At 39.0% G+C, this 15797-nt stretch overlaps 1 protein-coding gene across 1 annotated transcript in view; it reads right to left on the bottom strand.

The window, feature by feature from the left end:
* LOC126401818 (neural cell adhesion molecule 2-like) overlaps positions 1–15797 on the bottom strand; it is a 532851-nt gene that overhangs the window by 143067 nt on the left and 373987 nt on the right. Inside the window, exons 4-5 of the mRNA XM_050063330.1 lie at positions 7116–7259; positions 1558–1695 (exon numbers count right to left, since the gene is read on the bottom strand). Of these exons, the coding sequence (XP_049919287.1) occupies positions 1558–1695; positions 7116–7259 (282 nt within the window). The remainder of the gene's footprint in view (positions 1–1557; positions 1696–7115; positions 7260–15797) is intronic.

The raw sequence follows: 15797 nt of genomic DNA, 5'->3' as shown, positions 1-15797 counted from the left end.
GCTGTCGCCATCAAAGACAACAAGTTAAAGTGCCACTGAAGTTAAGGTTTTTGGCTCAGAATATGAGAAAAGGATAACGGCCTTTTTACCATCTTTACCAAGAGTGTCTCTCCGTTAGTTTGGTGCTACAGTATTTACACTGAATCATTCAGCGTAACGTTTGCCAACCTTTGTTATCTTACAGATAAATGAATGAAGCTAAGCTCCAGAAGTTAACGTTAGCTTAACTAGAGCCCTTTGGACAACAGCTAACAATGATGTACGATCACCAAAGCACAAAACTAGAACAAAATAGGCTAATGAACTCCCAGCAAACAAGGTGACATGATGAACAACGCAGCTAGTAGCTAACGTTTGGCTAACTTTAGCTAACGTTAGCTAGAGATGTTAAAGATAACTTTATATTTCTTTCCAGCAAAGTGACAATATGTTGCCTCAAACACAATGTTGACTTACCTTAGAACAGATGTAGACATCATTGTTAATCTTATTCACGTTGAGTTGATGTTGTGGTCTAACGTTACCACACAACGTTATCCAAAGGAGACACTTTTCTCAGTTGAGATGTGGTTTAAATGTAAAAAATACACCCCGTCGCCCAGCCTCTCAGGATACCTTGTGTCAGAGTGGCATGTACCCCATGCACACCGTTTGACCATTTTTAAACTTCAAATCTCCGAAAAAAGCTCATAAAACAACAAAACTGACTTTCTGTAATGCATTTTAATGGACGTCCAGGCAGAGAATGTCCGAGTGTATGGGAATGGCTATACGCACTGTGACTGGCTCATCACGTTTGAGGGTGGGACTTAGTCATAGGTCAATTGGAAGGACCTGTCTTACCAAGAGAGCATCCTCAACTTTAGGAGGCACTGAAGGACTGAGAGACTACAAATTAATAACAGAAAGCCTCAAAGTCTGACAGGATACAGTATGCCCCTGATCTGCTTTCATTTATCTCCATGGGCATACAATATAGCAGCCATATTGGCAATGTGCAAATTAGAGAGCATAAATAAAATATGATTTATAAATGATAATAAATCTGAGTATTCCAATGTGTTTCTAATGCTTATATGACAAGGAAACCAGGTTTGCTGCCAAAAGAGTTAAACAAAAAATAAAAATAAAAAAAGTAAAAAAAACTTTAAGTGGCCACCATCTTGGAAAATTGCAAATTATGGGTCCAGATGCATCCAAATAATAAAAAAATAAGCATTCCAGTGTGTTTCTTATGGTCAAAAACATAAAATAGACACAAAACTTGTGTTTGTAGCTCATCTGGTTCAAAAGTTATAGCCTAAATGGTTTAAGTGCCGGCCATTTTTTATTTTGTCGCCATGATCATCAGAATGTCAGTCTGCGATTCCCCTATATCCAGATTTCTTCTACATATAAGCTATATTTGTATCAAATTTGGTGCTCTTATCACAAACTGAATGATTGTCTTGATTTTGTGAGCTACTGTATGCCGCCCCACTGAATAGTTGGAATCCCCCTTTAAAGGATTGGCTGTGCAGCTGTTTTCCACAGGTGTTTTTCTCAAATTTAACTCACCATTGACTACCACAGCGATGTCCACAAAATCAATCTCCCCACGTGCCTCTACGCTGGCCTCGCAGCGGTACACGCCCTCATCAGCCTTGGTCACCTGATGGATTTGCAGGTTGTTGTTTGCCAGCACCTGGAACCTGCCTTCACAGCACAGGCGAAGAGGAGGAGGAGGAGGAGGAGGAGGAGGACAGGCAGAGAGCCAGGCAGAGAGCCAGGCAGAGACAGAAAAGAGAGAGCGGGAAGAGGAAACGACAAAAGAACAACAGTGTATGATAGAGAGAGAAGCGAGATAAGAAAGTTAGGAAAACAGCAGGAGAAAATTGCCATCTCCACTCTTCAGTAGTTAGACTGTCAATCTTCACTTCAGCACATTTACCTGATAAAGTCCACAAAGATAAACACTTACGCAATTACAGTTCCAAATACCCCCTCCCATTGTGGTTACTCTGAGATTGGCCAGGAGTGATGAGGCCTGTATCTCATTTCTCTAAAGCAAAGATATTTATATCCATGCATCGTAATTAGAGTGAAATGATTAAAAAAAATGCCCTTCTTCCCCATGTTTCATCATCACCGTGGCACTGAAGATTTGACTTTCAATTAAAAAACGTGACAGATTCAAGGGGTCACTCTTTCTAATCAGCGTTCAGGCATGCGTTTTGTCTAGATGGAGGATGGGGAAGTGGTGTGGAGAGCTGTAAATCAGGACGGTTGGAGAAGAGGAAATAATGAATCCTAGTCTACTGGTTACTTTCATTGCACCTGCCTTTTATCAGAAAATAAGTTATCCTGTCCTCAAAGTGCTTCTCTACCTATGTCTGTCTCTTTTAGCAAAAGGGTGATCTTAAAAAAATAAAATATGTTATAGCAAGCCCATTTAACATTTAATAAATAGCACTAATACCAAAGTGTTAATACCAACAATTGTTTTTTTTTTTGTACTAACCAGAGTCCCAAGCCAACATATCTGTATTGTATAATATTAACAAGTAATTTCTTACTAAAGGAAAATATACATTGTGGATATCTATAATTAAATTACTATTAGTCAACTTTTACCATTGACTTCTAGTCTAACTGAATTACAGAAGTCATAAATTCAATTCTCACTAGTGGAAAGGTTGATTATTGATATCAACAATAATTTCTCACTAGTGAAAAGGTTCATTGTCGATATCTGTAACTGAATTACAGTTAGTCAACTTTTACCATTTACTTCTATTCAAATTAAATTATAGATATCTATAATTCCAATTAAGTACCAATTTTATTATTTGGACTGTTGGCAATTTTAATCAATGATATCTACAACTAACTTCTCACTTGTGGAAATGTTAATTATTAAGATGGACAATTAATTTCATAAATTCATCCTAGATATCTGTAACTGAATTACAATTAGTCAGCTCTTACCACTGACTTCTATTCAAACGCAATGAAAATATCAAAAGTTAAATTGTCACTAATGGAAATGTTAATTATTGATATCAACAGTTTCTTTCTTGTGGACATGGTAATTGTTGATATCTGTAACTGAATTACACATAGTCAAGTTTTAAAATTGACTTCTACTGAAACTCAATAACAGATAGCAAAAGTTTAATTCACGAGTGGAAATGTTAATTGTTGATACAAACAATTAATTTCTTTCTTGTGGATATTGTTATTGTCGATACCTGTGACTGAGATACAATTAGCACTTTTGCTTAAACTCAGTTACAGATATCATAATTTAGTTTTGATGGTAATAATTCCAAGTCTCCATTGTGTAATTTAGACTGGTCGCAATTTCAATTAATGATATCTACAACTCACTTCTCACTGGTGGAAATGTCGATTACTGATATCAACAATTAATTTCTTACTAATGGAAATGTTTATTGTAGATATCTGCAACTTAATTACAACTAGTCAATTTTTTACCATTGACGTCTATTCAAACTCATCTACAGATATCAAAAATCCAATTCTCATTAATGGAAATGTTAATTATTGATATCAACAAAGGATTTCTTACTAATGCAAATGTTCACTGTGGATATCTGTAACTTAATTGTAATACGTCAACTTTTACCATTAACTTCTATTGAACCTCTATTGAAATTTTCACTAGTGGAAATGTTAGTTATTGTTATCAACTATTTTTTTTTTTTTTACTATTGGACATGGTTGTTATAGATATCTGCAACTTCATTACAATTGGCAAACTTTTCTATTCAAAACTGAATTATAGATCTCTTATGTAATTTAGACTGCATGGGTGTAGTTCAAATTCTGCAGCTCTGTAATGTAAATGCCAATTGTTGAAATAAATACTTAAAGTCTTACCAGTGGCAATGTTCATCGTTGACATCTACAATTGTTCTTACATCACCGATATCATAAATAGAATTCTAGATATCTAAAATTAAATTCTGGCAAGTTGAAATTACATTATTGGCTTGGAATTGTAATTAGTAGGAACACAATTTCAGATAACTGTATTCCAGATGGTGGAAAAAAAGTGTAACTTGTAGAAATTATATTTGTACTAGTAAGAATTATACTAAAGATATCTACCATTACTTTTATCACTAGTCAAAAATAATTTTTGATTAAAGAAAAAGGAACTACCACTAATCAGAAATGCCACTGTAGATACCTTTAATATAATTGTTGGTACGAATATAATTTCAGCCAATTTATAGTTAACCGAAATTTTGTTCTGACCAGTTACAATTCCAAACCAAAAAATGTTATTTTAACAAGCCAGAATTGAATTCTATTATCCAGATTTCCATTTATGACACATACGTACATATCCCAAATGAATGCTGATTTCAACCAATGGCTTTGTGGTACTTTAAGGATATGATGCCCACATATCCAAAATGGTTTGTTGATATGTGTGAAATGTTGTTAATAAATCTATGATGGAAAATTACATTTCAGCTAGTCACGATCCAATTTCAACATTCAATTGTACATATCTGTTACTGTTAAATGAAGAACTAATACACATATTTGTAGCATGTCGGAATTGTTCTAAATCAACTACTCAAAATGACCCTGCTGATTACATGTAAATGTTAAAAGGGGCTTGCTGTGCCAGCTTTAGATTAAATGGGACTGAATATGATTGACAACATGATTGTAAATTACTGTAGATTGGCTTTAAATACACCCATTTGTGAGAAATAGCTCTGTTCAAAAGATGCAGGGTGTTGGTTTGCATCGCGCCTCATGGGAAGCAGCATCTCCGAATGTCACCATCCAACCTCTCCATAATCCATTCTCTCAGTCGCTTGTTAACATGGTTTCTGTCCAAGTTATACGCCTCCTCCAGGGCTGATGGGATTTCTATTTATAGAATTTGATATCCTTGTCTTATTGTGAAGCCACACAAAGGAAGGAAATAGCATTTCCTAGAGAACAGTATTTTTTGGCACATTAGTGAGTCTTTTCAATGAGAGAAAGAATTGGGCACATCGGGACGCGTGAGCATTTTCCCTCTCAATAATCAAGTGTGTTTGGCAGGTTTACATTCAAAATGTAATCCTTTTGAGATTGCTGCTTACTTGCATATTCTATTTCCATCATAATCTACTATTGAATTAATAAAGATCAGTTACACAGTTTGACAATTAAAACTTTACTAATTATATCACACAAAAAAACACTCTTTAAAGCCCCTGACAGTTTCATTTCCAGTCTTAACTTTTTCTTGATAACAGCTAATATTCATGACTAAATAAACAAGATTAACAAAAAAAGGCTGTTATTTGATATCTCAACATTCAGAAACTAAATACAGAAATCTCTGATGTGAAATAACCCAAACTTTTTGATTATTTTGCGTTCATTGAAGACCCCATTGCTCAGACTAAGAACTTAACTATAGTAATATGTTTTCTTTGGCTTCATTAAAAGCAACTAATTAGACAATTTAATTCCCCCCAAAACTCCATCTATCCATCGTTTTTCTATACAGTTTCTCCCATTCAGGCCTTTTGTTTTAAAAGTACCATGTGGAATAAACAAACAATATTGTTTGTATCCTTGAGGCCAAATAAACAATTTAAATGCATGTCCTTCCTCATTAAAATATTAAGAAAGCCAGTTTCGAGATGAATTTGAAACCTACATTGTTAATATTCATGCTTGCTTGCTAACAGTCTTCTTCTTCACTGCCTTTGTTGGCACACCACTACATTTCTTTATGACGGCATAAAGCCATTGGCAGGGCAGTGTATGATGTCACATGCACGCACACGGACGTGTAGCTAATGCACGAGAGTCAAACAACACAGGGACCCTTACAAACATTGTTAAATAAACCCTACAGGGTAACTTTAATTTACTTTGATAGTTGCCCTACTTGGCAAATAGCCACTTCCCTCTTCCAAAAATTAAATAAATTAATAAATAAATAAAATAAAAATAAAAAAGCAGCAAATTATAACAGTAATAGAAAAAAATATAAATAAATAATACAATTAATAAATAAAACAATACAATAACTAGATAAAATAAAATCAATGAAAAGGTAGACAAATATTATGAAAACACCACCACCACAAAAAAAAATTTTGGACCTATTTTCTAATTTTCTACCCCGAGAATTAAAATTTATCATTTTGTTACTCCATCAATTTAAATCAAATCTGAATCACAACTGGTTCACCTGGCCTTTAGAACATGTTTTAAAGGGACACTTCAACTTAAATTCAAAAACACATATTTTCCCTGTTGCCTGTAGTGCTATTTATCAGTCTAGATAGTTTTGGTGTGAGTTGCTGAGTGTTGGAGGTATAGGCCGTAGAGATGTCTGCCCTCCCTCCAGTATAATGGAACTAGATGGCACTCAGCTTGTGGTGCTCAAAGTGCCAAAAATATTACATTCAAAGAACTTAACATCAATGTCTCTTTCCAGAAATCATGACTTACTCAAGATAATCCACAGACCTTGTTGTGAGCAGTTTCATGTGGGGACTATTTTCTGTCTACCGAACTACGCCCGCCAACTCTATCACTGCGCAATAAGTAGCATTCATCTACTCATGAACGACAGGCTCATGCTCATGACAATCCAAGATGTAAACGTTAATGGTGTCCTCCTCAGCTTAGCTGTAATGTTAACTAGCTCTGTGGTGCTTGGCAAGCTATAAGTAGATGTTGTGAATGCTTCATATTTCAGTAGACAGACAATAGTTCCCACATGAATTTGCTCCCACCAGGTCTGAGGATTATCTTGAGTAACTGGATAACAACTTCTAGAAAGAGACATTGCTGTTAAGTTTCTTAAATGTATTTTTTGGTGCTCTGAACAACACTAGCAAAGTGTCATCTAGTTCTATTACATTGGAGAGAAGGCAGAGATCTCTACAGCCGATATCTCCCACAGTCGACAATTCACACCAAAACAATCTGGATTAATAAAGAGGAAAGTATGTATTTGTGATTTTGGGGTGTACTGTCCCTTTAAGTAACTAAACCAGAGATGACTTTTCATATAAAGTGAAAGAACAGTAGTCAAAGTCAAGCATATAACTTCATAGTGACAAAAGGTAATGAAAACTTACTGTGGTGCTCCTCAGTGATTTCTTTGTCCTGGTAGTACCACACCACCACAGGCACTGGTGAGCTAATGACATCGCAGACCACCTCCGCCGTCTCACCATGGCGGAACTCCTGCGGTGACTGGACATCCCGAAACGTCAGCCTCTCTGGGAGATCAAACAAGATGGAGATGGAACAGCTTTTTTTTTTTTTTTTTTTTTTCTGTGAGCATTCAGAGCAATTTATTGCAGGTCTGAACTTCAAAAGGAAAATAAGAAAAAAAACTGCTGTGCTTTGACGGTCCTTTTAACTATGATTGTTTTGAGACAGAATCTAGGGTTAGAGGTTTGGAAAAAAGTTGCTTTAAAATACATTTCTTTCCAATTTTCTATCTGGGTTGCATCCCGTAAGTTGAGTGTTTGCCTTTTACAGGTAGTTTGGTAGTTTTATTGATAATGCAGGTGTAAGTCTTGGGATGGCCTCTATTTGGACGCCTGCAGCATTCATGGCTGTCCTGAAATGCCCTGGAACAGTATCTGCAAAAGAAAAGAAATCACAGTTCTTCCCCTCAATGAATACATTATTGGTTTCCTTTAAGGCATTTGTCTTTGTGCTATATGTCCCCTGGATGTAAAACTTTATTGCGTTACCAGTCTACATTGACTGATGCTAATTCATTCATTCATTCATTCATTTATTCATTCATTCATTCACTAATGTGGTTATTAACACTATGGTGTCCAAGTAATGTGATGTTAACCCTATGGGCCCTAGGACTTTTTCGGGGTATTTTTACTGCCTTTACTTTAAAGCTCATATCACAGTCATTATAAAGGCTACATACACATGCTATATCTTGTTTTTTTTCAGGACAATCTGGGCTATCCAGATTTGCCATCATTACATGTCCTCATCAATATCAATGAAAAAAAAAACAAATCTGTGTTACTAAATTCTTACATTTTTACATGTATCTCACCATAGCAAGTTGGAAGAAGACATATTCTGCCATATATGAAGAGGGGAGACTCTCTGGAATCTGGCAATATAAAAACCATGATGGTGGGACATTGTGTCACTTCACAGTTGTCCAAAACATGTGGTTTGTGCCAGGCGGACATGATTGCCAGTATTTTTTCAATATTTCAAGAAATTCCATTGACTCATTCACAAGTCAAAAATGTGTTTTATCTGAAAGAAACATGCAATATTTACATCTAAGATAATAGAAATATAGTCAACCAAGTGCAATGATGTCCTCCAAGATAATATTTGCCACTTTGTTTGCAGTAAAAAAAAAAAATTGGGCATTAGGGGGGGCACGTGTCCCCCTCAATGTATATGGTGACTACGGCCCTGTCATTTATGCATAATTAGGCCTCAGTTGTCTGTGTGCGCAAAGGTGAAGTGCGCTGGTCTTGTCATACAAAGTTTGATGGAGTGTCAACTGGACAATATGGAGATATTTGCATCTTGAAAGCCAGACTACAAACGTGGATAGACAGGGAGAAACACAAGCAAGCCTAAGACGTGGTAAGATATGATATTCCTCACTATATGAAGTGACTGATAACAAGATCTGGTGACTGATAACAAGATCTGTATAATGGATTGTAAAGAAATTCGTCAGGTTTTTATTTTGCAGACACTTGATCTGTATTCATAGCATGATGGGATGACAGCACAATGATGTGTGTGGTATCACTGGAAAGCTCTGGTCCTGCGCTTTCATGTGAAATGCGTGGCATTTCTGTTCAAGCCTGCATTCGCGAGTAATCCATCCAAGAGTAATGTTTTTTTTTGGCATTTTTTGCCTTTAATGGACAGGACAGTTAAGTGTGAAGGGGGGAGAGAGAGGGGGGATGACATGTAGCAAAGGGCCACAGGCTGGACTCGAACCCGGGCCGCTGCGGCAACAGCCTTGTACACGGGGCGCCTGCTCTACCACTAAGCCACCGACGCCCCCATCCAAGAGTAATGTGTGTGCAAAGCTGTATGAAAGCTTTGTTATACATAATTTTAGTGTAACTTTATCATTTTTTTTCACTGTGAAAACATTGGAATACTGACAAGTGGTCTTGTCAGAAAGCTATGGTTCCGTTGTTTCACGTGATATGCGTGGTTTCTCGCTATGACGCACAGTCGCAGAGAAAATCCATAGGAGAAAATCCATAAAATCCATTTCTGCTAAAGTTTATGTATGCAGTGTACATTTAGCAGCTTAATACATCCTAAAACCTGACAACAATAAGTCAACAAAGTCTAAGCATTGTCTCACAAGGGACTCAAGTCCCAGTCTGCTGTGTGAAAGTCCTGTGGTTAACCCATTCATCCACTACATCTTAGGTCCCGATCACACTGAAAGCATTTTGCAGGTTGCAAAACACGAGGCGCACCACGCTGCCTTATTTTTTTTTAATTGAATGCAACTAGTGAAAACAAAAAACAAACAACAACAACAACAAAAAAAAATGCTTGCTGCGCCTTTTTTATTGTTGCCAGGCAACCAACCCATCACATCCTTACCCTCACCTTCCTGAGATCTGTGTGGGTACATGAGACCCTAAAAAAGAGGGTGGATCCCCTTAATAATAATAATAATAATAATAATGATAATAATAAATCGGTTTTATATAGCGCTTTTCTAGATACTCAAAGACGCTTTACAAAAGAATACTTTTATATAGCGCTTTTCTAGATACTCAAAGACGCTTTACAAAAGAATACGTACAGAAACAGGCACTCAAACAAAACACTCAATCAAAGGACACTCAAACAAGACACTCAAACAAAAGGCAAATAAACAACACTATACACTACACTACAGAGGGACCACATATTAAGACAGAGAGCGGGTGGAGGATGAAGGGGGGAGGATTTTCAGATGCTGTAGGTGATCCTGAAGAGATGGGACTTAAGCTGGCTCTTGAATGAGGGGAGTGTATCAGAGTTCCGGATGGCCAGGGGCAGGGAGTTCCAGAGGGTAGGGGCGGCGATGGCGAATGCGCTGTCCCCCAGGGTGCGGTACTTGGTCTTGGTGATGGGGGTGAGAAGGGTGGCATCGGAGGAGCGGAGGCGGCGAGTGGGAGAATGGCGATGGAGGAGATCGGTCAGGTATAAGGGTGCAAGGTTGTTTAGGGCTTTGTAGGTGGTGAGGAGGATCTTGAAATTGATGTGTTGTTTTATGGGAAGCCAGTGAAGCTGACGGAGGATGGGAGTGATGTGTTCTCTGGAGGGGGAGTGAGTGAGCAATCGGGCAGCCGAGTTTTGAACATATTGCAGTTTTTGAAGAACAGTGGTGGGGAGGCCATACAGGATGCTATTGCAATAGTCGAGTCTGGAGGTGATGAAGGCGTGGATGAGTGTTTCGGCGGCAGAGGAGGAGAGAGTGGGGCGAAGGCGTGCAATGTTGCGGAGGTGGAAGAAAGATGTTTTGGTGACGTGGTTGATGTGTGACTTGAAGGAGAGTGTGGGGTCCATGATGATGCCAAGGTTTCTGACCAGGGGGGAGGGAGTGACAGAGTGACCATTGATGCAGAGTGAGAAATCCTGAGGATGGATTTTGGGCCAAAGATGATAATTTCCGTTTTATTGCTGTTGAGTTTTAGGAAGTTGCGGTTCATCCAGGTTTTGATGTCGGTGAGACAGTCGGTGAGGGTAGAGAGAATGGCAGGGGTAATGGCTGTGGTGGTGATGTAGAGCTGGGTATCATTGGCATAACAGTGAAAGTGAAGACCATGGTGGCGGATGATGTGACCTAGTGGGAGCATGTAGAGAATGAAGAGGATCGGGCCAAGCACTGAGCCTTGAGGGACTCCGTGTGAGACAGGGATGGTGTGGGATTTGTGGTTGTTGATGGAGATGTAGTGGAATCCCTTGCTTACCACCAGTTGGTCCAGGACCTCCGCAGCCATGATGGCCATTTCCAGGCATATTCTAGGATGACTTAAAGGCAGTTTGACAACCTGCTGCCTATTGTCGGGCCGTATAGCTCTAGGTATCCAGCAACCGCTACCACCAGTTTCTCCTCCATTGTTTACCAGTTATAACTTTGTTGTCATAACCACCACTGAAAGCCCACCTCTCAAATCAACCAATTGGACAATGGGGAAAAAAATGACGTGGGACATTTTTCCACTCTGAGTTGAAGTTTTTTCAACTCAAGGAGTTCAGAGCGCTCTGGCAAACACTCCAGAGGCCTGTACTATGAAGCCAGTTCAACTTGCCCTATATACCTTATCTGGGTCAACTAACCCTAACATTAACCTTCTGGATAACCGGTACTACGAAGCTGGTTATCAACTGGTTCAGTCAGTTCTGGGTTTTCCCATCCAGCCACAAACGCGTTCATGTAAAAGAGGCGGGGTTGTCAATTGCGAGTGTCATCATCAGAACCATGAATGAAGTAGGCTGCTTGATATGAGATGAGATAGAACGGTAGTGACAGTGAATTGTTGATGAGACAGTAAAATGTCAGTGGCTCAGAATACAAACGACAAACTGTAATCTGAAAACGGAAGATCTAGAGATATTAAAAACACCATCCAAAAATTCACCATTATCAGAGTCTTAAAATACATGCAGGTATCACTGAGCTATGGCTATGGGCCTCTCTGACAAAGACAGAGTATGTTTTGCTGTTTAGTTGGATGATGATGAATATCCTCTGAATATGTAACATAAACACTTTAAAGTAACACCAGACTGTTTCTCCTACTGAAGTAAAGAGGAGTTAATGACTGATGACGTCTGACTGACTGAAATGTTACATTTATAATAACAGGAGCTGATTAACAGTGTGTGGATTATTTTACTAATAAAATATGATCTGTTTTATCCTAGTTCTCATCACACAGGTGTCTCATGTTATGTTGAACTGCAGTGATGAATCAGAGTGTAAAAGTAGCAGCACTGTCAGCCATCACTGAGGATTAAACTAAACTTTGCATAATTTCAAATCCTGCTAAAATCATGGGTTTAGTGTGTAAACGACCGCTCAATTTGTCAATAGCCCTGTTTTAAAACCAGTGGAAATAGAGCCCCTGGAACAATGAAATGATTCTACTGAATATAACAGCATATAGGCTCCTCTTTTTTTACCTGTCACTCCAGGGGTCGGGGTGTTGACAGGCTGTGATCCAATACCCTGAAGTTAACCTGCTCCGGAGCAGGTTGGCTATTCAGCATAAGTTGCCTCGGTGATTTATCCCGTAAAAAGAAAACCGGCTTCGTAGTACTGAAAACCCAGAGTTAACCCCAAAGTTACCTCGCTAACTCCAAATCCTGCTTCGTAGTACAGGCCTCAGGTGCCTAGAGCACAGAAAATGTAAGGTGAATCGCAACGCAAAAACCACGAGTAAAAAGCCTTTTTACAAAAAGCCGTCCTGTGTGATCAGGACCTTATTCTCTATAATTTGCGTCGCTCACCTGACTTTCTGTGAGTTGTTTTCTCGTAAATTGACCACCTTAATCTTTAATCCAATCCGAATTTAACCCTGTGATTGACTAGTACCAGCCCTAACCATGATCTCTTTGCTCTACACCTTACCATCTCTGACCTCTATGCATCGACATGCCAATTACTAGCCAGCCACAGCATGCAGAGGGTTCCATGATGACACATTGTAAGGATGGGTGTAAATAACGGAATAGTTGCAGAGTGACTTTTCTCACCTAGGTGCAAATAGACAGTCTGTTATATTATTTCATTCATTCATTCATCTTCTAACTGCTTCATCCTCTTGAGGGTCGCGGGGGGGCTGGAGCCTATCCCAGCTGACATTGGGCGAGAGGCAGGGTACACCCTGGACAGGTCACCAGACTATCACAGGGCTTGTTATATTATTTGTTTTTATAATTAATTTTGAAGATATGTGGTTATTTGGGCTGATGATAGCACTGAATAGAAAGTTAAGGAATCACCAAAGTTACAAACATTCATCCATGCATGGGCATGAATGTCTGAACCAAATCTTATGCCAATCCATCCCATAGTTTTTGAGATATTTCAGTCTGGACCAAAGTGGCTGACCGATCAACCAAACGATGGCTCAACCAAGCTTACCATCCACAGAACCATGCAGGTTGAGTTGGCAAAAACTACATTTTTAAACCCTGCTGTCATGTGACGTAATGCCTCGAAATTCAGATGCAAAGTATTTGGAAACAGGCACATGAGAAACAATGTGCATCTTTGCAAATGGATGGATGGATTCAGTCACAAAAATCAAATATAACAAAAGCTAAATCCGGCTTTGACTGTTTTCTGGGACACGGATAAGGCGATTCTGATGAAACAGCACACGAGACAGAAGGGTGGCCGTTATACTCGCTGCCAATCACAACCATGACAAAAAAAATCAATGAGCAGAGATATTCTGCAGCCTCTCTGTTTGCAGAATTAGACAAGAACACAGACAGCCTTTGATTCAGTGTTTCTTGGTTTCAGGAATGCTTCAATAATAGATTCCACTCTGTGTCAGTTTGAAGCTGTGTCCTCCCTCTTGACAAACATTTGGTGTTTTGACAAATTGCTTTTATGGGGACACTGTTCTTGGACCAGCACTTCTCCACAAACAGCACCTGATCCTCCTTCGAACCCCACTCTCGTTCGGATATTCGGCTTTGATGTGTGCCGGGGCTGGCACCACTAGTGCTGCAACCACCTGCTATCATCTGTGTGCTGTATTGTGAAGGTGTGAATAAATCAACGACAGCTCCCCTATCAGTCCCTTCCGTTAGCGAGGCTTCAGCATTAGCATTTTGCTGTGTGATTTATGCCAGGCTGCTCCCTAAAATGAGCTTTCTCTCCCCGACTGCACCCTCCGCCTGCGAACGTGCCTGGCATCTCAGTGTCGTCATTAACTTCAAGGGTGCCTTTGCGTGTTTTTGTCACTCACTCTGTTGGTTTCTCATCAATTTCCCTCTTGTGTTCTTCTTTTTATTTCCAAAATCTGTTGCTCTCTAGCACCCACTGTCTCTTGCTCAGGTTTGAACACTTCTGATGTCACTTGTTCCTTCTGTTTGTATCCATTTCCTTTCTCTTTTGTTGTCACACAGCTCTACAAGAATCAGTAAGGGGAACATCCTCTCCAGAGTAACACTCTACTGCACACTTGACACTGGTGAATTGAGAATACACTCAGTACTCCGGAATTTCTCTTCCGCCGTTCGCCTACACATCACCGCCAGGATGAGTGTCTGATATGTTGACGAGCCAATTTCCCTGGACCTCTCTTAACTGGGAGGCAGGTTTGCTCCTGTCTTTTCTGGCCAATTTTGCTGGTTTAGGAAAATGGGGCTTTGCAGCATTATTGCTCTGTCCATTAATAAACTAAGAGGAAATGAAAAGAGCCGGCTGGCTTACTTTATTATAAATTTCCTGTCAGCTTGTACAGCTGCAAAGGCACCAACTGGTGCAGTTATTTTAAAGCAATTTGTAAATTTTACTATCAATGAACTTTTAGGCAAAACTACTTAAATTTGCATCTTGTATGGTGGCCAACAGGGGCACATTTGCATGAGGAGAGCCATGCTGCAGCTTCAGAAATTATACCAATTCAAAAACACAGATAACGATCGAAAAAATACAACAGAAACATGCTGCAATAATTAAATAAATAAATAAATGAAATAAAATAAAATAAAATAAAATAAAATGAAATTTAAAAAAAATTAAATTAAATAATAATAAAAAAAAACTTGCTGCAGCCAAAAAACAAAAAAACAATCATTTGCAGCTCGAAATGTATTTTCGAATTGGCATTGTTTCTGAAGCCTCAGGAAATAATTTGTACGACAGAGCTGAGAGTCAAAACACAACTTGTGAGAAAATACTGCAACATTTCACAGAACACCACATTTCCCAAAACACAACGACATTTTACAAAACACGACATCATTTCAGATTATACAAAATGTTGTGTTGTGTTTTCTGAAATCTTGTACTGTTTCCTTAAAACAGTATATTTTGGGAAATATTGTCGTGTTTTCTGAAATGATGTATTTCCGGAAATGTTGTTACGTCACCTGAAATGCTGTAGTGTTTTTTGAAATGTATTTTGGGAAAAGTTGTTATGATATCTGAAACCGACTGTTTTGCGAAATGTTGTAGTGTTTTCTGAAATCTTGTACCATTTTCTGAAATGTGGTGTTTTCTGAATTGTTGCTGTGATTTGACCCTCAGGGCCACCACAGTTTTTGGCCACTATAGTGTATTTGGCTTTATTAGCCACTGTAATCTTCTACATGGGCAAGCAAGAGTCTTTTTTTTCTTAGAACAACAACTAAGAGTCAACAGTCAAAATACAACAACATTTCAGATTATTGGAAATGTTGTGTTTTCTAAAATGCTGTAGTATTTCGGCAAATATTGTGTTTTCTGAAATCTTGTTGTGTTTTGACCCTCAGGACTACCATAGTTTGGACCCCTGTAACAAATTTGCCTTTGTCAGCCACCATAATCTTCTACACAGGCAAGCATGAGTTTTAGCTTACAACAACACTAAGGGCTCTAGTTTCCCGGCGCAGCGCAGGTGGCGCAGGGTCGCGAACCCCGCGCAGAGCTAGTTTCGAGCAGCGCAACCCGAGGCGCGCTCAGTTTGGTAGTTTGGCAGACCGAGGTGCGCTGAGATGGGTGTGGCGGCGCAGCAGGGGGAGGTGTCGACAGATCCAGCTTGGCGCAGTGACAGTTTCGTGCCAAAAGG

Source organism: Epinephelus moara, chromosome 15 (assembly GCF_006386435.1).
Source record: "Epinephelus moara isolate mb chromosome 15, YSFRI_EMoa_1.0, whole genome shotgun sequence".
Lineage (NCBI taxonomy): Eukaryota > Metazoa > Chordata > Actinopteri > Perciformes > Serranidae > Epinephelus > Epinephelus moara.
The sequence above is the reverse complement of the archived record's forward strand: the minus strand, read 5'-3'. Positions and strand labels throughout refer to the sequence as shown.